This window comes from Thermobia domestica, chromosome 4 (genome assembly GCF_964235325.1).
Source record: "Thermobia domestica chromosome 4, izTheDome1.hap1.1, whole genome shotgun sequence".
NCBI classification, from domain to species: Eukaryota; Metazoa; Arthropoda; class Insecta; order Zygentoma; family Lepismatidae; genus Thermobia; species Thermobia domestica.
The window spans coordinates 6,297,130-6,320,517 of record NC_137457.1 but is presented as its reverse complement, the minus strand read 5'-3'; the positions used below and the strand labels follow the sequence as shown (position 1 = coordinate 6,320,517).

At 35.5% G+C, this 23,388-nt stretch overlaps 1 protein-coding gene across 1 annotated transcript in view; it reads right to left on the bottom strand.

The window, feature by feature from the left end:
* LOC145683692 (uncharacterized) overlaps positions 1–23,388 on the bottom strand; it is a 246,666-nt gene that overhangs the window by 129,960 nt on the left and 93,318 nt on the right. The window contains exons 31-37 of the mRNA XM_081755055.1: positions 23,081–23,122; positions 20,377–20,436; positions 17,127–17,183; positions 10,471–10,533; positions 8,464–8,514; positions 4,775–4,834; positions 1,947–2,006 (exon numbers count right to left, since the gene is read on the bottom strand). Coding sequence (XP_081611181.1) covers positions 1,947–2,006; positions 4,775–4,834; positions 8,464–8,514; positions 10,471–10,533; positions 17,127–17,183; positions 20,377–20,436; positions 23,081–23,122 — 393 coding nt within the window. The remainder of the gene's footprint in view (positions 1–1,946; positions 2,007–4,774; positions 4,835–8,463; positions 8,515–10,470; positions 10,534–17,126; positions 17,184–20,376; positions 20,437–23,080; positions 23,123–23,388) is intronic.

Here is a 23,388-nt window from a genome sequence, read left to right as displayed (position 1 = left end):
AGGTTTAGGATTATTTTGTATAACTGGACTATGGAGTGATTCTTACAACGAACAGAGATAAACATGTCATCCGGACGTGTGAATCAAACCTAAGCCATTGGATAAACATAACAAGATATGTTCGGCACAAAAATTTAGTATATAAAAATTTACACTAAATTTAATTGTATGTACGCTCGTGCACCTCTATACACGCACTTCACCCGTATATTACACTGCAAAACAATGGAAAAGGTAAAAGTTATTTTTATTACTCTCTCTTTAATCAATATTCCTTACTATTAGAAAGAAGAAAAGACATTTTGGAAACTGTCAATTTTTGTGTAATTAAAGAATCACTTGTGAATTTATTTTTCAAAATGTTCTCACAGTTAGTTTCAAAGAGGCTGAATAACATATCGGGTCCTTCTGAGAAGTGAAAGTATGCTGGAATTGTGCTCCAATAGGTTATTTTCCATGGCAATTGTAATGCAATTCTTGTAGCTTTCTTAACTCAACACGATAATCAATACGTACTCACGCACCGGCAAATATATGGCATCACTCATTTTATGAACCAGTAATACATACAAAAACTTTACATTTCCAAATCAAACTATATACATTAATCAGTTACTTCAAAAAAGTGAGAGTAACTGCCCCCCTTTGCCCACCCCGCCTAATAGCGGCCATGTATGTAATATTAATCGATTAAACGCATATCCTACACAGCATTTGAGTTTAATGTGCCTCTGAAAAGTCTCAAGGGGGAACGAAATATTTTCCTTTAAAAAAAGATGAGCGTAGTATAAAACAGTGATTTTAATGTTGGCCTTTCACCTTAAAAGTCACGTGGGGTCAACATAGTGACTTGAAACTTTCGGCAAAATATTTATCTTGTCGATAAGTTTCCAATCGAACCCGTTTGTCATTTAAAATTTTCAAGTTAACCCCATGTACCAATATATGGAGGTGTCTGGGGTAAACCTTCTTTAGCACAAAATTCAAAGCCGTTTCTGCGTTTTCTCATATTCGCAATTGTTTCGAATATACAGAAGGTCATAATGGACTTTATGAACACAAAATATAAACCCCCGCCATTTTGTGTGGGCCAACATAGGGATTGGAACATTCTAGAAAATATTTCTTTTGTTAAGATAATTCCCACGATTTGTTACTCGACAGTCTTTGCCATTTAAAGTTATCAAGTTGTCCTCACGTACCCTTCCAGTGATGTCTGGGATGAATCTTTTACAGCTCAAAATTGAAGAACTTTCAAATAACGATTTACGTTTTTTGCGTTTTCTCATGTTGGCAGTAGTTTTGAAGATATATGGGGTGGGAACGGACTTTATGGAGACGAAATGTGAACCCCTGCCATTTTGTATAAGGACAACATAGGAACTTGAAACTTTCGGCAAAATATTTCTCTTGTCGAGACGATTTCAACGATATATTACTCGGCACCCGCTGCGGTTTAAAATTTTCAATTTGACTCCACTTACAAATATATACAGGTATCTGAGGTGGACCTTTAATACCTCAAAATTCAAGCCCTTTAAAACAATGATGGACGTTTTTGCGTTTTTTTCATATTCGCAGGTGTTTCGAAAATACATGGGGTGGCAACGGACCTTACAAACAGGAAATGTGAACCTCCGCCATTTTGTATGGAGAAAACACATGGACTTGAAAATTTTTGCAAAATATTTCTCTTGTCGCACCCTTTTAAACGATGTATTAGCCAACAACATTTAGCATTTAAAAATTTCAAGTTGACCACACATGTCCCGATTTAGGTGTGTCTGGGGTGGACCTTTTTCAGCTCAAAATTCTAGCTCCTTTAAACAATTATAAAAATGTTTTTCCATCTTGTTATATTTGCAGGCGTTTCGACCATACAGGAGAGCGAAATGACTTAATGGACACCTTGTATATATACAATTACTATTATTAACTATTCTCACCTCCTCCTCCAATACCTATGGCCCCTGCATTGGCATTCGCTCCACCAAAACTTCCTCCTCCTAGAATAATAAAAATAATTATATATAAAATCAGAAACATACCATAAGCAAAAGATAAGAATTTCGTGCCAGTCTTTCAAGATAAAAAGTCGTGACAAAGATCAAAATTCGCCATTTTAAACTTAAGTCTTAAATTTCGAAATAAATATGCAGCATATCATTAAATATTCAATTTGTTTACAAGTATGAATATAAAGATTGCTTTAACCTACTCTAAATGTTTAACGGCATACATAACACGTAACAGATTAAGACAAATTACGTTCCAGAGTCCAAAACTTTGCATGCTTGCCTGAACCGTTTCATAAGTTATTTGACATCAGTGTTTTTTCCTCTGAAAACACATAAATATCACATCAGCTCAGTGGTGCAAATAAAGACGTGCAATATCGATTAACGTTTTGCGTTTTCTGATACTCGCAGTCGCTTCTAAGATACACGGGGTGTCAACGGACTTTACGGACTCCCGATATATATATATATATATATATATATATATATATATATATATATATATATATATATATATATATATATATATATATATATATATATATATATACAGTGTGGTCGTGCATCAATGTCGGAAAATTCAGGAGATGAATCTACAGGTAAAAACAAGCAAAAAATGTCATATGAACATTGGGTAAATGCGGCTTCATTTGGACGCTAGACGCGTCTGAAATGTCACCTTCCGAGGCGGCAATTTGCAATATCGCAAGAACGGAGAGAAATACGAATGTCGGGTCAAAACATATCAAAGGAAACCCCATCCGAAGAATCCAATTATGCATAAGTGGTGATTAAACAGTGGTGGCGCTAGTGGGTACAAGGAAAGTGAATGAAACATGGAGAAAACTGAAGAATTTACACTGAAAAATTGTAGGAGGGGATGTTACTTGGAACATGCAGCATTAAATGTTAATGAACAAAGGTAACAATGGTTACTCTTTAGGGACACTGTGGGAGACGGGATGAAGGAATACAGTATCTTTGTAACGAAGAGAAATAGGAATGTCGAGTCAAAAGATATCAAAGGAAACTCTATTCGAAGAATTCAATTATGCATAAGTGATGGCGAAACAGTGGCTGCGAAAGGGAGTACAAAGAATATGAATGTAACGCAGAGAGAAGTGAACAATTTACACTGACAAACTGTAGGAGGGGATGCTATATGGAACATGCAGCAACAAATGTTAATGAGCAAATGCAACAATGGCTACGCTGTAGGACATTATGGGAAGCAGAATGAAGAAATACAGTATCTGTGTAACGGAAAGAAATATGGAAACCCGTCCGAAGAATCCAATTATGCACATGTACTGCGGAACAGTTGCGGCTCATGGGTTCTACAAAGAATCTGTTAAACACTCTTAGTGATGATACGTGCAGATCGTACAAAACACGTACGGAAAATGAGGCCCAGTATACTGTAAAAACAAGAGGTATTGTACTTACCATAGTCAACATAATGCTGTCTTAAAAAAGATGTTCAATATGTCCTCCTTGTTCTTCGAAACAGACAGTTACAAGATTGCGTAAGGATTCTCTGACTTTTGGCAATAACGCTGGAGTTTGCAGTAGTGTGGCAAATTCAGTTCAGACACGCTAGCGAAGATCTTCAATGCCCTGCATGGGCCGTGTATACACGAGGCTCCTCACTTAACTCCACAGCAGAAAGTCTAGGGTATTCAGATCGGGTGAACATAGGGGCTATACTCCTATGCTTCAACGATCTATCTACCTGCGTGGAAATTTTTCGTTCAGATATGCATGAATGTTGGGACATGAATAGGAAGGGACGCCATCATGCATAAACCACATACACTGTAATGTCCTCAGTGGCACGTCTTTAAGTAGAATAGATAAGCCCTAGGTCAGAAACTGGAGATACGATATTGCTTGCGTTCAATCGCTGTGGTAAGAAGTTTTGTTTCACAACATCGTCATCAATAATACCAGCCAACATGGAATCGGAAACGCTGATGATGCTTCGTCTCTACAATTGCATGCGGGTTGTTGGGTGTCCATCGATGGTCACTGCGGACATTTGCGATGCCACCCCGTATGAATGCTTCATCCGAGAACAACATATGTCCTATAACTTCACTCCGCGTTTCATTCGCTTCCTTTGTGTTCCTTGGGCCGTCACTGCTTCGCCATCACTTATGCATAATTGAATTCTTCGGATGGGGTTTCCTTTGAAATCTTCTTACCCGACATTCCTATTTCTCTCCGTTATTCAGATACTATATTCCTACATTCCGCCTCGCATAGTGTCCCTACAGCGTAGACATTGTTGCCTTTGTTCATTAACATTTGTTGCTGCATGTTCCAAGTAACATCCCCTCCTGCAATTTTTCAGTGTAAATTCTTCACTTTTCTCCAGGTTTCATTCACTTTCTTTGTGCCCCCCTCTAGAGCAGCCACTGTTTCGCCACCACTTATGCATAATTGGATTCTTCGGATGGGGTTTCGTTTGATATATTTTGACCCGACATTCGTATTTCTCTCCGTTCTTGCGATATTGCAAATTGCCGCCTCGGAAAGTGACATTTTACACGCCTCTAGCGTCCAAACGAAGCCGCATTCACCCAATGTTCATATGACATTTTTTGCTTGTTTTTACCTGTAGATTCATCTCCGGAATTTTCCGTTATTGATGCACGACCATCCTGTATATTATTATTATTATTATTATTATTATTATTATTATTATTATTATTATTATTATTATTATTATTATTATTATTATTAAGTATTCTCACCTCCTCCTCCAATACCTATGGCCCCTGCATTGGCATTCGCTCCACCAAAACCTCCTCCTCCTAGAATAATAAAAATATTTAAATATAAAATCAGAAACATACAATAAGGAAAGGATAAGAATACTGTGTGAGTCTTTTAAGAGAAAAACATCGTGACAAAGAACGAAAACCGCCATTTTGAACTTAAGTATTAAATTTCAAACTAAATATGTAGCAAATCATTCAAGATGCACTTTTGTTTAGAAGTATGAATATAGAGATAGCTTTAATTTAGTGTATATGTTTAACGGCATGCATAACACGTAACAGATGAAGACAAATTACGTTCCAGAGTCCAAAACAGTGCATACTTACCTGAACCGTTTCTAAAGTTATTTGACATCAGTGTTTTTTCCTCTGAAAAAACATAGATATCACATGAGCTCAGTAGTGTAAATAAAGACAAGCAATATCGATTAACGTACAGGTGGCTCGATGGATTCTACCTGACCAATTAAATTATTCAGTCATAGCATAAGATTATTCAACCACTGTCACACAAATAGTCGAACTGTGGAGATAAGCCGTTCTTGTTGTAAAATTGCACCTGAACCTGAATTTCTACTGTGACGGAACACCTGTTCACGCAGGAATTTAGTTCTTTGTGCCCAAATCCTAACTTGAAAACGAGGAGCTATATAATTAAGCGGTTTATAATACCTTGTTAAGGCCATCAAGTCTAGGAAGATCAGGTGAGCAGATCATGTAACCAGAATAGGAGATAGTAGGAACGTCTTCACAGTCTTAACTGGAAGACCAACCGGAAAACAACCATTAGGAAAACCTAGGTGCAGATCGGAGAACAATACTAAGATGGATCTCGCAGAAATAGTAATACGGAACAGAAACTGCATGGATCTAGGTGGCTAAGGATAAAAGTCAGTGGAGAGCTTTCGTGAACGCGGCATTCAACCTCCGGACTCCATAGGCCATACCGTTAGTTTGAGTTGTGACCAAATAATAATGAATGAATGTTCCTACAATTCAGGTGTCTCATGTCACGCATTAACAAACTATGTTGCCTGCGTGAATCGTGATAAAGAAAGGCTGCATCAGAAAAATTAACACTGTTCTAGATCCTCAAGTGCACAGGGAAAAATCAATTTACCAACTATTCGCAATTATTTCTTGTAGGGGCGCATATAAAGGAACATGTACAGATGTTGTGAGGAATGACAAGGAGATTCATGGTCATACGTGAATGATCCACTGCTAAAGAGCGCAGGTTCAGGTAGTGTATATTAAAACTATATGGAATGTTAATCGGTTAAATGGGTATTCCATATAGCATTTGTGTTTAATGTACCTCTAAAAAATTCAAAGGAAGGGAAAGAAATATTTTCCTGTAGAAACGGTGAGTATAGCATAAAACAGTTGTTTTTACCTTGGCTCTTCACCTGAATCCCCATCCAAAATTGCGTGGGTTCATATTTACTGTCCAAAAAAGTCCGTTGTCACCATGTATAACTTCCTAACTATTGCGAATATGGGAAAACGCAAAAACACGTCAATCATTATTGTATGAAGCTTGAGTTTTGAAGAACTGAAAGTTTACACCAGACACCCTTTATATCAATACGTGTGGTCAATTTGAAGATTTTAAATTCACACAAAATGTGCATCCCGTCGTTTTCTATGGGTTCAATATAGGGACTTGAAACAATCTAAAAAAAAAAATTTCTTGTCAGAATATTCCCACGATATGTCGTTAGACCCTTTTTGCCATTTAAATTTTCAAGTTGACCCCACTTACTTCTATATAGGTGTGACTGCGGTGGACCTTTTATAGCTCAAAATTCATGCCCCTTAAAATAATTATGAACGTGTTTTTGCGTCTTCTCATACTCGCAGTCGCTTCTAAGATACACGGGGTGTCAACGGACTTTACGGACTCCCTATATATATACAGGATGGTCGTGCATCAATGACGGAAAATTCAGGAGATGAATCTACAGGTAAAAACAAGCAAAAAATGTTATATGAACATTGGGTGAATGCGGCTTCATTTGGACGCTAGAGGCGTCTGATATGCCACCTTCCGAGGCGGCAATTTCCAATATCGCAAGAACGGAGAGAAATATGAATGTCGAGTCAAAAGATTTCAAAGGAAGCCCCATCCGAAGGATCCAATTATGCATAAGTGGTGGCGAAATAGTGGCTGCGCTAGAGGGGGCACAAAGAAAGTGAATGAAACCTGGAGAAAAGTGAAGAATTTACACTGAAAAATTGTAGGAGGAGATGTTACTTGGAACATGCAACAACAAATTTTAATGAACAAAGGCAACAATGTCTAAGCTGTAGGGACACTATGGGAGGCGGAATGTAGGAATACAGTATCCTACCTGCGTGGAAATTTTTCGTTCAGATATGCACGAATGTTGGGACATGAATGGGAAGGGACGCCTTCATGAATAAAGCACATACACTGTAATGTCCTCAGTGGCACGTCTTTAAGTAGAATAGATAAGCCCTAGGTCAGAAACTGGAGATACGATAATGCTTGCGTTCAATCGCTGTGGTAAGAAGTGTTGTTTCACAACGTCGTCATCAAGAATACCAGCCAACATGGAATCGGAAACGCTGATGATGCTTCGTCTCTACAATTGCATGCGGGTTGTTGGGTGTCCATCGATGGTCACTGCGGACATTTGTGACGCCACCCCGTATGAATGCTTCATCCGAGAACAACATTTGTCCTATAACTTCACTCCGCGTTTCATTCACTCCCTTTGTGCTCCTTGGGCCGTCACTGCTTCGCCATCACTTATGCATAATTGGATTCTTCGGATGGGTGTTCCTTTGAAATCTTCTTACCCGACATTCCTATTTCTCTCCGTTATTCAGATACTATATTCCTACATTCCGCCTCCCATAGTGTCCCTACAGCGTAGACATTGTTGCCTTTGTTCATTAACATTTGTTGCTGCATGTTCCATATAACATCCGCTCCTACATTTTGTCAGTGTAAATTGTTCACTTTTCTCCGCGATGCGTTCACTTCGTTTGTACCCTCTGGCGCCGCCACTGTTTCCCCATCACTTATGCATAATTGAGTTCTTCGGATGGGGTTTCCTTTGATACCTTTTTACCCGACATTTCTATTTCTTTCCGTTACAAAGATACTGTATTCCTACATTCCGGCTCTCATAGTCTCCCTACAGCGTAGCCATTGTCGTCTTTCTTCATTAACATTTGTTGCTGCGTGTTCCAAGTAACATTCCCTCCTACAATTTTTCAGTGTAAACCCTTCACTTTTCTCCAGGTTTCATTCACTTTCTTTGTGCCCCCCTCTAGCGCCGCCACTGTTTCGCCATCACTTATGCAAAATTGGATTCTTCCGACGGGGTTTCCTTTCATATCTTTTGACCCGACATTTGTATTTCTCTCCGTTCTTGCGATATTGCAAATTGCCGCCTCGGAAGGTGACATTTCAGACGCCTCTAGCGTCCAAACGAAGCCGCATTCACCCAATGTTCATATGACATTTTTTGCTTGTTTTTACCTGTAGATTCCTGAATCTTCCGTCATTGATGCACGACCACCCTGTATATATATATATATATATATATATATATATATATATATATATATATATATATAAAATTATTATTAGTATTATTATTATTATTATTATTATTAAGTATTCTCACCTCCTCCAACACCTATGGCATTGGCATTGGCTCCAGCAAGACTGTATCCTCCTAGAATAACAAGAATATTTATATGTAAAATCAGAAATACACAATGAAGAAACTATAAGAATGAGGTTTCACGCTTTTAATATGAAAACATCGTGTCAAAGAATGAAAACCGCCATTTTAAACGTAAGTATTAAATTTCAAAATAAATATGTAGCATATCCTTAAAGATGCAGTTTTGTTTAGAGGTATGATTATAAAGATTGCTTTAATCTACTCTATATGATTAACTGCATACATAACACGTAAAAGATTAAGAAAAATTATTTTGCAAAGTTCAAAACTTTGCATGCTTGCCTGAACCGTTTCATAAGTTATTGGAAATCAGTTTTTTTTTTTCTGAAAAAGCATAGATATCATATGAGATCAGTAGTGTAAATAAAGACGTGTAATCCTGACTTCATAGCCAGGAGATATATAATTTATACGGTTTACCAAACATTGTTCGGGTCATTATGTCTATTAGACTGAGATGAATAGGTCGTATAGCCAGGATGATAGAAAGTAAGGACGCTTTCAAAGTCTTAACTGGAAGACCACAATTCTTTGAAGTTACTTCGGTATTATATAGTGCAGTCCTAATTTTACAAACTATGATTGCTTTCCTGATCTTTTCTGTTAGCTTTCACAGATTCTTTATCCTGAGGAAATTGGCGACTAGATCACTGAAAAAAATTGTAGGTTTTGAAATCAAAATTACACAATCTAATACTACAGAATGTTTGAACAATTATTCAACTTTCTTTGTGAGTTCCAAACTAAAATTTTTCATATCTCTCTGTGAGTTCCAAACTAGAATTTTTCATCTCTCTTTATGAGTTCCAAACTAGAATTTCTCATCTCTCTTTGTGAGTTCCAAACTAGAATTTTTCATCTCTCTTTGTGAGTTCCAAACTAGAATTTTTCATCTCTCTTTGTGAGTTCCAAACTAGATTTTTTCATCTCTTTGTGAGTTCGAAACTAGAATTATTCATCTCTCTTTGTGAGTTCCAGAAAGAAGGAAGCACAACAGGAATATTATGTTAGGTACCATCTCAGCATTTGTTTGCCTGGTGTGAATGAGGAAGAATCTCTTTCAAAATGGCTGTCCTGAAAAATTTTTTTTTCACTTTTTCGACCGAGTATCCCGACTGGGAATCAAACCTAGGACGGCTAGTAGCACTATCTCCTTGTTTATTGATTCTATACTAACTTGTACGAATATACTTAATAATACAGTATGTCCTGGGAGGAAGCAATACTTTGTGAAATCTAAGCAAAAAAGTTTATATGAACGTAAGTCCCTTTCTTAATGGTTTAAGACGTATAGGTTATGAACCATTTCTCATATGTAATGTTGTTTACTGCTTACTCTGCACTTATTCTGCAGAATATCACATTTGAAAGGTGATTGACTCGCTATTCCAATGGTATGTAATATGTGGCAGTGGTGCCTTTGGAAGGGAACTTATTGAAGGATGAAGTAAGAGTTGAAGCTTTCCTGGCGGCGTATATGATAAAGTTCTCTCGGGCAATCAGCCAGGTAAGAGTATATATTACTTATATCCACTGATCTCTACATAATTGCCCTGATGATGAGAACGATGACAGCTCTCGAAACGTTGGCATATCCACCAGTTTTCAAATGGCTGATTGCCCGAGAAGAACTTTATCTTTTTGAAGGATATTTGTGAACTTTCCCGAATTTCCTCCAATAACTTCCTTTCTAAGGCGACCACTGCGACATGTTGTGCACTGTTCTAATCGCAATTCCATCATCTTTTAAATGCACTATGACTCACCTCTATCGAATAATAACATCGTGAGCAGTAAACAATTTAATGTCTAAAAACGCTTTACAACCTGTACATCTGAAATCGTTGAGAGTAGGACCCAAGTTCATAGAATACCCCAAACTACTATTTCCCAAAGTGTTTCCGAAACACCCTGCACAATAAATTGTTATAATAGTAAACTTACCTCCTCCACCTCCACCTCCTAGAGCCGTTGCTGTACTACCGGCCATTCCGATACCGCCACCACCTGTTAAACAACAATGCATCACAATGATTTACATGAATTTTACCTTAGTCATTTTACTTAATATATAGGATGTCTCACAAGTGCCCTGACATAGGGTAACTCTGTTATTATCAGAGTTACAACAAAATGTAAGAGGGAAAACAGTCTCCAAATATGATGTTTGCAATTTAAAGTGAAGGACATTTTTTTTTTTTTAATCAAACGACCCGTTTGGGCTGTACACTCTTTATGCGACAAATGTTAAATGAAAATGCAACGTTGCCGTTTATCTGGACCCACAACATAAGTGAATGAAATTAGTGTTTGAAAAGCGGGCTCGCCCCCCCTTCCCCCCCGACACGTTAGCATGAAAGAGTAACTTCATTCACTTATGTTGTGGGTCCAGGTAAATGGCAATGTTGCATTTTCATTTAGCATTACGAGTAAAAAGAGTGCACAACCCAAAAGGCTCGTCCGATTTAAAAAAAAAAATCACTTTAGATTGAAAACATCATTTTTGGAGCCTATTTTCTTTTTTAAATTTGTTGTAACTCTGATAATAACAGAGTTACCCTATGTCAGCAGACTTTTGAGACACCCTGTATACAGAAATATAAGCACAACTGTCTAAGTATAAAAAGTGAGTATCAGGTTCCCTTTCAAATCAAAATATACTTCAACTTAATTTGGTAATCATTTGCAATAAGTTTTAACATAAGCCTAAGTTTCTTGTAACTGAAATGTTCAGAAAATAATGCTTTTCTTATAGCTGAAAACAACGCGTAAAACATGTCTTAAATTTTAATTGTTAACTTTACACCTACATACGTCTAAAACTTCCTTTTTTTTTTTTTTTTTTTTTTTTTTACGAAATCATCTTCGACCGCAGAAAGTTACGGCAAATCACGACCTAGAGCGAATGACTAAAGTTCTAATTAAATAAAACATCTCCAGATTTCCAAATCAGAAGTTAAATGTATATTATGCCTTACAAATACTGAAAAATGCGAGAAACATATTTTTGCTGATATTTAAGTTTTGTTGAAGACGAAATTATAATTTCAAACATTGAAAGAGTGCGACTGCGTTGAAAATGGAGCATAGCTCTTCAGCTTATTATCAGATTTAACTCAGCAATTCGTATCAGAAAGTCGCGAAATTTTAAAATTTAAAAATATTTTTTTGTGTTTAGATTGTATATGACACATTTTACTTTTAGTATGTATCCTTTAAGAATAAGTTACAGTTACATTTGAGGCCCTTGAGTTAAATATATTATAACTTAAATAACATCAATGGTACAGTAATTAGGCTAAATGTGTAGATATATTGTTGGCAGTGTATCGGCAGTCAAAAGATGTCGGGAATTACTGGCTTAATCTAAGGTTGCACACTTCCTTGTCTTGACTTAGATATCAGGGGTCGAGGTGGTTCAGTGGTAGAGAGTTCATCTCCGGTGCTTGGGGTCAATGGTTCGATCCCAGCTTGCGCCGTGTGGACTTTGTGGTGGACAAACACTGTACTCGTAGGTTTTCTCGGAGTTCTCCCGTTTCCTCCCACTTTCTTCATTCCACCATTTCATTCATTTCCCATAATCACCGTCTCCTTTAGCCTAACCGGCATAACCGTGGGACGTAAAACTGAAATATTTCATTTCATTTGACTTTGATATCTGGAGGAATAGTCAGCACGTGCTCCAATCGCTTCTACCTCAAACTTTTCCCAGATACCCATTCTTCCAGAGGTGAGCAATGAAACTCGTCCTGGATGCCATGTTCGAAGGTAGACGTTTTATCGATTGGACCAGTGTGACTATGTAAAGGATAGCGACCACTGGCGTAAAAGAAGTCACACCAACGTCACTAAAATATATAAATTTCAGTAATGTACAATGGGTGGGCAAAGGATTTTTCCCAGAGCATCGGACTTAAAGATGGGTACAAAGTAGGCACAAATTAAGCCCCGACAGCAATGATCACGGAATGCATCGGCGGGTAGTCGAAAGTAATATGGACCGCCAGCTCCAGTGTCCATTGTGCTGCGATATATATTTTTCAGACTTTTGAACGGCCCTGGAACCGAAATTATTCAATTTTCCCCATATACCCACCTGAGCTTTTCGTCTTGCTTCAGTGAGAAGAATCGTCTTTTACAGTTTGTCGGTCTAGTCATTAGCACTCTGTATATAGTGTAATCGTTGAGTTAACTATTGGTCACATTATAGCTGATTTGATCTAAGACGCACGGTACAGCTCTTAAGAGTAAAAGTGTACAGTATACCTGAGAGAGAAATGGATACCGTAGCGGTTAACCCACCGACACGACAAACCAGAAACTTGTATTATTCCAGTCCCAGTACTAATTTTTTCACTCTAAAATTCAGTATGTATTTATATTCAGATCTAATTTGAAGGATATTTTGAAATAGAATCTTTGGAAGTAAAGAAAATCTGAAGAAGGTAAACTATACATTTTACAATTGACTGGAGGCAGAGCATATTACAACAGAGCAATATAAAATAATGCCATTACATACAATATACTTTAAGAGGGTTAAGTTCAAAAATAGTTCAGGTATATTGATGTAAGTTTAAAAAGAAACTTTTGCTTACATTTACTTCATCTCAACAGTGAAAAAAGGATTATTTTCTAGACAACTTTTTATACTGATATATATATATATATATATATATATATATATATATATATATATATATATATATATATATATATGAGACCTAGACGTAACTAATGCTTCCAGTAATTTAGTTCAGTACTAAGTGATATCTCTAGAGGATTAACAAATGGTCATTATTGAAAAGAAACGTATCGTCTAGATATATAGTTACATTAATAACTTAGGATAGATTTAAATATTTCATTGTCATATGTGTTATTAAAGTGTGCCAATATTTTTTGTGAATTGTTTGGAAGAGAAATAGTATGTGTAATAAAAGAAATTTAAAACTTCATAGTATTTGAGGCCATTTTAATAGGAAATTGTAAGGGATAAGATTTTTTCTTTACAACTTTCTTTTAAATCTATGGTATCAAACAACAATCTAATTAGTTATATAAGACTGAATGAATCACGTGCTAATAAATAAATCAAAACTTAGGTTTTGCTCTTTGAATAATGAATTCAATACTGTTTTATACAGGGTGTTACAAAAAAATCTGTCACAATAATTTGGGAACAGATTCTTCACATCAAAATAAGAAAAAAAGTTCATGTGGGCCTGTGTTCAAAAATGGATAGTTTCGGAGTTATATGGTGCCGAAAACGAAAAACAACTGAACTTTAAAAGTTCTTAGCTTATCGTAGTTGGGTCAAGACATCACTGAGGAACTGGTATATGAACTATCCAAATATCCATGTTTAAGAATGCTCCAGTACTTGCACACCAATTTTTAGAGAGGTAGGTGGAGAGTGATCAAGTACTCGCAAACAGTCGTAGAATTACAGTCGTAGAACTATGGACCTTTAAAGTTAATTTATTCAAGTTTTCGGCACCACATAACTACGAAACTATCCATTCACATGCACTTCCGACCACGAGTCCAAATGAACTTTTTTCTTCTTATTTTAATGTGAGAAATCCATTCCCAAAATATTGTAACTAACTTTTGAAACACACTGTATATCTAAAATAAATGTTCGTGTTCCATTGCTCAAAGTTATAAGAGCTCTGTAAGATTGCTTGTTTTTCATATATTTTTTAAAAAGAAAATATGACTTCTTTCTATTCTTTTTAAAAACTCAATTTTGTCACAAATTTATTATTACAGTTTCAAACCTCAAATACTATAATTTATAATATAATTAAAACTATAGTATCATGTTTACCCTCTTGGGATCACTGTACATTTTAATTAAATTACGAGTTATTATTATTATTTCAAAGATCAGTTGATATTGGTACCTGCATCTCAATACATAAAACATTAGTTTGAAGTTACGGTTTGATTTTTGTAAATTCATTTTTCATTCATGATTTGAATTACAAAGGATGCGATTCTGTACCCATAAGATTGCTTTCTTTCAAAATTTAAAACATGTCAATATATATGTCGTTTTGAAAAGGTTATATTTTCAAAAGTATTACCGTATACACATGAAAGGTATAGATATATGGAAAGAACCACAAACTTACCAAGCTTGTATTGTGTAGAGTTTGGCACCTCCTCGTTTGCACATCCCAATTAATGACTACCTAATCGATGCACTTCTTTATTGGTGGATTGGAGGTATTGGTGAGAATGACCTAGTCTTGTTCCCCTGACCTCCCATATCTCCTGATTTAACGCCCTGCGACTTCTTCCCGTAGGGAACCTTGTTTACGTACCCCCACTACCGCAATCCTTAGTCGAGCTCAAAGAATGCATTAGTGCTGCAGTGCAGACAATTGACAGGACTATACTACAAAATGTATGGAATGAGCTCGAGTATTTTCTTCACATGTGTCGTGTCCCCAAAGGGTCACATATTGAACAGTTGTAGTGGGTGTATAAACTTGGTGAATTTGAGGTTCTGTTTATATATTTTTCATGTATGTACGCTTAATACTTTTGAAAATATAGCCTTTCGAAATGAATGAATAATTTATGCTTGCTCTGTATTCTTTCAGTATTACTGAGAATTTTTGCAAAGTCCTTATTTATTTATTTATTTATTTTTATATTTAAAGTGACAAGTAATTTAATGAAATTTTTAAGTAAAAATGATTGTAGTATAATTATTAAATTACTGCTACTGTTGTGTAAGAGAAATGTTAAACTTATAAATTATAAAAGGTTTTGTTGTACAGACTAGACATCTTCCATAATAACTACATCTAAGTGTAAGCGCAAATAAATATATACCAATAGCAAATTAAGTTTCTTATTAGAAAAGTCCTTAATTATATTATTGATAATTCTATTATATCTAATATTAAGATTTAAATATTCAGTAATAATAATCAATGTAATTATTAATATAATCCTTTACATGTGGCTGTGCTAAAATCGAATAATTTTAATTTTTAACTAAGTAATTTTTTTAAATATCCTTTACCATTTTAAATTCTCAACGGATTAAAATGAATGATGCTATATATTGTAAAGGAATCTGTGTGTTTGTGTTGGGTCCCACATTGAAAACTGTTGTGATTAATTTATTATCGATTTATTGATTTTATACATATTTGTTTTACCAGCGAACAATGATGTGGGCTACCTATTTTTTGTTTGTGTTATTCATGTCTTGTGAGTTTTAGTGCATTTTGGAAAGGACAGAAACCTTTTATTATATAATTATATTACGCCATAAAAAAAAAAATTATTGTAAACTAGTGCTCTAAAGAGCCGGTGACCGACTGATTTATCTTTCGCTAAATCAGCATTTTACAATTGTAATGTAATTTATGTAATTGTTATTATTGTTTTGTAATAAATTCATAAAAAAAACACCATCCTAACTCCTCCCACTATCTTTACCACAATTCCTGTAACGTCTAATACTCGCTTCTAGGCTCACTTGTAATAATCGCCGAGCCTTGGGCCGAAGCTTAAATGAAACCAAAAACTTCCGCTTTAAAAAGTCGTGAAAGTCGTGGTAAAAAAAAAAAAAAAAAAAAAAAAAAAAAAGATTGCAGTCAAAGTTGCTATCAAAGTTAAGTTGCAAACTGGCAAATGGCTGTTGCATTTGGCCAGTGGAGGAAAGCCTAAAACCAAAGGAAATTTTCATCAACAATCCAAAACCAGTAAAACACCAAAACCATCATAAGAGCAAGGAGCCGAGCCAGTAAATACCAGCTTCTAAGACCAAACGTCAAAATAAAAATATTTCTTTCAATTTCCTAACCTCCTTCCCACACCCAGTCTCCCTTTAAAAATAAAAAAAAAAAAAACTCTTACTAAACTTATTTCTAATAATTATGCCTTCTCTTCAAAAAATAGCCATCCGGTCTTAGTACCTATCTTAAGCTAAAATCCCCATTTCTTTCTTCTAATGGCTGTATGTAGGTGGAGTTTTAATAGTCTTTTCCTCCCCCTTACACACCCTTTTCATGGTGGAGACGCAGGGAATTGAACCCGGGATGTTCTGCTATGACAAAAACAGAAGTTACTGAAAGGAACATATTTACTATTTGGTTTCTATGTTTTGCGTGACTAGGAAATAATGTGGAAATGCTTACAAAACAGAATGTGCTAGATATCCTATGCTTCCATTGTCACTATTTATAAGATCTTAATAATATTTCTCTAATTTTTTTTACTGGGAAATATAAGATACCCATTGACTTATCCTCAAATATACGAAAACCATTTAATGATAAACATATGAGGACCGTGGGTAAACTTTTATCACTTATGGATTGTATGAAGTACCTTAATAGAAAACTAAAGTAAAAAAAAAAAAAAAAAAAATCTATTTGCAGCATTGGCTTTATTTTGTAGTTTTTACATTCTATAACCTTAAAATATTTAATAAAAGATTTATGAAAGAACGTATCATATCTATCTTAGAACTACAGCAATAAGCTGCGTACCTTTACGAACTACATCAAAAATCAATTTATTTAAGATATAAAGAAATCTAATTTATACTTCCCATTCAGGGAGAGCTTTACCTCTACTTTCACTCAGCCCTCCACCTATTGCATGTGTAGGTCTATAACCCAAACCACCTTTGAAAAGAATAGCGATTGATTAGGTTTTAATTTCATAAATACATAATCTCATAATTGATTAGATTCTTGATCCAATAGTGTAACGAAGATTGAAAAGCAAGTCATATATGAACATTTTTAATTAAATCTTTATTTGAATATAAACTTAAAGCAACTGCGTATTTCAAATGATAAAATTTAGAAGTTTCAATAGTAAACGTAAAAAAAAAAAAATAATAATAATATTCCTTTCTCACTGCAGGGGTTGTGAAAATTGTGAAAAGTACGGAATATTTTTAAGGATTGTGGTAAACTTTTTCTGCATTACTTCTACATATATTTTCAAAAGTTTTAATTATTATTGTAGTTTCAAAAGGCTGCTATTTCCTACGAAGATTAAAAACTGTCCTGTTTAGCATTTCAAAGCGTTGCTGTTCGCTTTACTACATAGACGCTCCTGCTTAGCAACCAAGATAGTTGCCTAAAAACCGGTAGTCAATGATAGTTCACGCCAGTAGTTACGTCACCTTAGCGGCAGAACATCACGTGAGCACGCCCAGTGGCATGGTAAAGAAAGGTGATGTTGGCGCGATCCAGTCTTCGCGCCAGAGTCAACCTAGCAGCCAGAAGTAGTGAAGGACTGCTGCGAAAAAATCATAATCAGGACATTTTTCAAGTATATTTGTGCATAAACGTAAAATAGTACATAATATTTATATTTAATTTACCTTGTGTCAGTTTTCATTATATTTCGGTGCATTAGTGTGACTTTATGAATTTACCTCATCGTAATTTTTTGTTCTGCGCACATGGTCTGCAAAACTTTGATATGTGTTACTTTATATTGTGTAATGTATTTCAGTCTAATTTCAAGTTGCTATTTGAATGCGGCTTATGTGTAGTTGTCGAAAGAAACTAGTACGAAGGTAATATGTTACTTGTTTCGTCGTCAACGCTCGGGCTAGCATACAAATAGCAGTTATTAAAATATGGTGTTATTGCTCTGTTTGAGACCAATCGGCCTAATTGAGTAATCATCATAGGATAACGGTCTTCCTCATTAGTTTCTATCATTAAAGAACTTGTTCGATTATCATGGTCATGAGATAAAAATTGTATTTTGAAGCAACTACACAGCTTCACGTCACAGAACACTACAACAAAAGAATTATCATTGATCATTGTAAACATAGTCACAGTAAACAGTTGACTGTTGTTATTTCTCTTTCCTGCCAAATGGCGACAAGGTTTCTTTATGTAAAGCTAATTTCACCCTTGTCCTGATTGAATGTATGGTTTAATTTGTGAATGTAAAATCATTCTTAATTTTGTGTCCAGTCGCAGTTTATCTACAAAAGTTTGCCTTTATCTACAATAGAAACTATGCAAAAAGAAAACTATGTAAAAAACAACAACTGAACGCAAAGTTAAGAAATTCCTTTGCATTCATAAATTAAAATCTGGACAAAGGTCAAATTACCCCAAATGGAGCAATGTTATTTACTGCATATTGTCGCCATTTGGAAAGAAAAAAATAATAATAATAACAGTGGATAGTTACTAAACCGAAAGTGATCGATGATAATTTATTTACCATAACGTTCTCTGACATGAAGTTGAATAATTCTTTCAAATTCTTTCTTCATCACTTCACTTTTTGCACATGATTTCATTTTTTAAATGTCTTTCTGACTTATAGAAGTGAATTGATGAGGACCATGATCCTCAAAAATGTTCCTTACTTCTCACAATCATTACAGTGAATATGAAACATTTTCTGCTATCTATAATTGTGATTACTATCAATGTTTCCAATTTGTATTGTTATAGTCAGAAGTTTTCTTTGTAATAATGTATCTGATTAAATAACTTTTCAAAGCAATTCGTTTATTCTTTCTACAATCTTTAGTTGTTATCATTAGAACTTAGCTTTCGTAATTTTATTAACTGATTTCATGTTCAGAATATGTTCTTTTTGTATAAGATTTTGTAATAATGTTATGCATGAGTTCGAAATGTGTAGTGCTGTAGCCTTGTGCAACAAGAATACCATTATTCAAACACTTTTCTCGAACTTTTAAAAGCAACTAATCGTTGTAAATATTTAAAATGGAATTTCGAAAATGTTTTCAGAAGGCTTTTCCTTTCAATTGTTACTAATTTGTGGTTCAATATTGTGTTGTTTGCCTCACATATGAATTCTGTATAATATAGTCTTTTGTTCAAGACGTAAGTTCAAAAATAGCACAGGCTAAACAAGCATTGAATAGGAATAGAGGACTGTTTACATCAAGAAATGTGTCGTTGGACGTTCGTAAACGATTTATTAAGACTCTGGTATGGAGCGGGGCGCTTCACGGATCAGAGACGTGGACATTGAGAAAAGCTGGAAGCACTTGAAATGTACTGTTGGAGCAGAATGTTGCGCGTATCATGGACCGAAAGGAAAAGGAATGAAGACGTACTAAAGGAAGCTAATGAAGGATGACAGATCATGAAAATAATAGTAAAGAGAAGAAACAGCATGATTGGCCATCTTATTCAGCACTCCGACTGGATTACCATGTTGATAAAGGGAAATGCAGAAGGAAAACCAGGAAGAGGAAGACCAAGGATAGAATATCTAGATGCAGTTACGAAGAAGAGACCTTATCAAATAACAAAACAGGTCGCAGGAGAGAAAAATTTTAAGAATTCTATGTTACCCATCAACCTGTGATTGAAGAAAGGAAGAAAAAGTATTTTGTTATGCAATATAGTTTTTTACTGTCTGTATTTTCTAATGCTGTTGATGTCTAACATCGTGTGACTTCCAATATAAAATAGGTTGATGTATTGAAGAAGTACAAAGGATGATATTTCAGAAATATGTACATATTTTATTTTACTTGTGGTATATTTCTATTATCTTAAAGCTTTTATTTAAAGTTTCAATAATAATAATATAATAAAATCTTTAAAATGTATGGAACTGTTTTCTTTAGTATTTCTCTGTTTTATGGATTTTGTATTAATATTGAACACAACGAAACAATCTTTGATATGACTAATTTGCTATGTTTTATTTTACTGTGTATTGAAACATATGAATATATCTCTCTTACGTTTGCACGTTAAGTATGAATATGTGCTGAAATTCATTTAGAAAACTGATGGTTTTCTTTCCTTGTTATGATTATCTTGTAAAAAGAAGACGAATAGCAAAACATACCTCCTCCTCCTGGACCCCCAGATCCACCTATTGCTTGAGGACCACTATAGGAAGTTGAACCTTTCAGCAGAGATTACAGATTATTAGATGCTTTAGCAGTTACGAGGTGCATTCAGAAAGTAACTTTCCCACTCGTCTCGTAGCTAGGAAACCGCATAATGCGCGAAGTGACTGCGGGCACGTGAGATAGCATAGCGCATGCACTAACAGCACTTCTCTAGTGTTGTCAGTAGCGTTTTGGCAGTGTTTGAAGATGGACGTGCTATTCCAGCTCCCGGCGCGTGTGAAATGCTAACAGTGACAAAGTTTTTAAATGCACAGGGCATGGCGCCAATTGAAATCCATCGTCAGCCGTGCTAGATAAGTTTGGCTAACGTCATGAGCAAGCAGATGGTACATTGGTGGTGTAGACAATTTGCAGCAGGACGCCAAAATGTGCATGGTGAGGAGCACAGTGGGAGGCCAACCCTCATCACAGAAGACATTGTAGACCTTGTTCGGGAACGCATTATGCAGAATCGTCGAGCTTCACAATAACGGAACTCAGCGGTCAGTTCCCGCAGATTTCCCTCTTCTTATTGTACATCATTGTCACGAAGCCCCTGTTGTTCAAGAAAGTGTTTGCCAGGTGAGTTCCGAAGCAAGTGACTCCAGAATACAAAGCAAGGCGAATGGGGTCAGCATTGATACTTTTGCAACGATACAGCTGAAGATAGATTTCAATCGTCGCTATGCTCTTTGCATTCAAAAATTTTATCACTGCTCGCATTTCACTCCACGAGACCTGGAAAAGGAACTTCCATCTTCAACCATTGCCGCAACACTACTGAGAGCACTAGGGTAGTTCCGCTGGCGCATGTACCGTGCTAGAACCTTACTCTCTCACGTGCACGCAGTCGCTTCGCGCAACATACCGTTTCCTAGCTATGGAACGCGTGGGGAAGTTACTTTCTGGATGCGCCTCGTATTTAAGATCTAATTTATAATCAAATATGATTATTCTCACAAATATAGTCTCTTGTATATGAAGTAACATTCTGTCTTTTCCATGCATAGTTTTTCATTCCTTTCTTTTTGTTTTCAACTCAGAAAAATATTCATTATGTCAAATTTTCTTACATTTAGCGTCGATTTAGCAACACTAAAGATCAAAATTAAAATGAAATCTTTTAAGTTTTACGTGCCACAATTATGCCGGCTAGACTAAAGGAGACGGTGAGGATGAGAAATGAATGAAATGGTGGAATGAAGAAAGTGGAAGAAAACGGAAGAACCCCGAGAAAGCCCCCCCCCCCTACACGGTAATTATCTAACACAAAGTTCACTTGGCGCTAGCTGAGATCGAACTAAGGACCCCATACACCAGAAGTGAACTTTTTTATTAACTTGCTTACCTACTTATTACTAGTTTCTACTGAATTTTAGTGCCTTTTTACTTGTTTAACTCGCTTTAAAAGTAACCTAGAAAGACAGAAACAAGAACACAGAAACATCGAGGACAGTTAAAATTCCAAAGGTTCTCCCACCGGGAATCGAACCGGGGATCCTGTAACCCAAAGCTGCACGCACTTACCATTAGATTAGATAGGAGAGCATACCACTGACCTACCGCGGACCCATCCTAAAGATGAAATACAGACTCCTGAATTTATTTTTCGGATACTCTTTTTTGTTTGTTTGTTTATTTTTCTTAATCCTTTAATTGCCCAGTGGTTTGTGGTTATTTTGGAAACACTTCTTTCTGTCCACAATTTAAAGTAATTTTGTTTTATACAAAATACAGAATTTTTATTTCCAAGCAGCATTGCCCTAAAATATCTAACCATGTGCTGTTAATCAGCAGCATTGCCCTAAAATATCTAACCATGTGCTGTTAGTCAGCAGCATTGCCCTAAAATATCTAACCATGTGCTGTTAGTCAGCAGCATTGCCCGTAATATAGTAAGAATATTTTTCAGAACGAGTAATTAACAGCAGTTTCGTTGAAATATCTTCCTACAGATCGGGAAAGTCGGAATAAAACAAACTTTCGTGGAAATTGGGAAAGAAAGTTTCTTTTGCACTAGTAAATTTGACTTTCCCTGTTCAGGAACGTTACAACTATTTAAACAATATAGTGATCTTAATTATGAAGCAATTTTTAGAACATTCATTTTATTTTGTGCAATGGACTTAAAGAAATGCATTTCGTTTCACTTCTGCGTTTTCTTTCGTAATACATTACAATGGACTCTTTATTTACGTTCGAATCTCATCCGTGGGAACTAATGCGATAACGTACTTTCACAGACTCTGCTCATGCGTCATGATAACGCTCCAGCCAATGAGAGTATATGTGCGACGAAATGGATAAAAAATTGTATGAATTGAGGGTTCCGAAATTACGTTTTACGTTCTAGACTCATGACCGGTGCTTCGTCTGAGAAACAGGAAGAACGACACAGCATTGCGCATAATGGCTAACGGATAGATAAGAAAGAAAGAAAGAAAGAAAAAAAGGTTAAACATGAAACTGTATAGAAAGTAAGAAAGTGAAACTATTACATACACCCTTTGCCACATGTAAAGGTTCGATTGTACAACTATCTACTACGATTGAAAGAATTGAAGCAGTAATCGTACTTGCGTCTAGTGTGTACAACAAAACATTCGTATTACTATATTCTGGTAATATAAATAGAAATTTTTGTATTACAATCATTACCGCCACCGAATCCACCAGCCATTGCATGACCAGCTGCAAAGCCTGCAACAGAAGAAAGAAAAATATTTTGTTTAATTAAGATGAAGATAATTCTTCATTTTTTAAAATTTAAAATTTTCTTTAAAATTCTTAACCGAATACTACTCATTTTAGCTTTGAAACTTCTTGTATACAATAGAACACAAATTCTGACCAAAACATATATTAACTAATAAATAATAGCGTTACAGTTTCGGCAAATTAACTTTATCAGAGACATTATGAAATACAATTTCTAAGATTACAGTTTATATACTTCTTAAAATGAC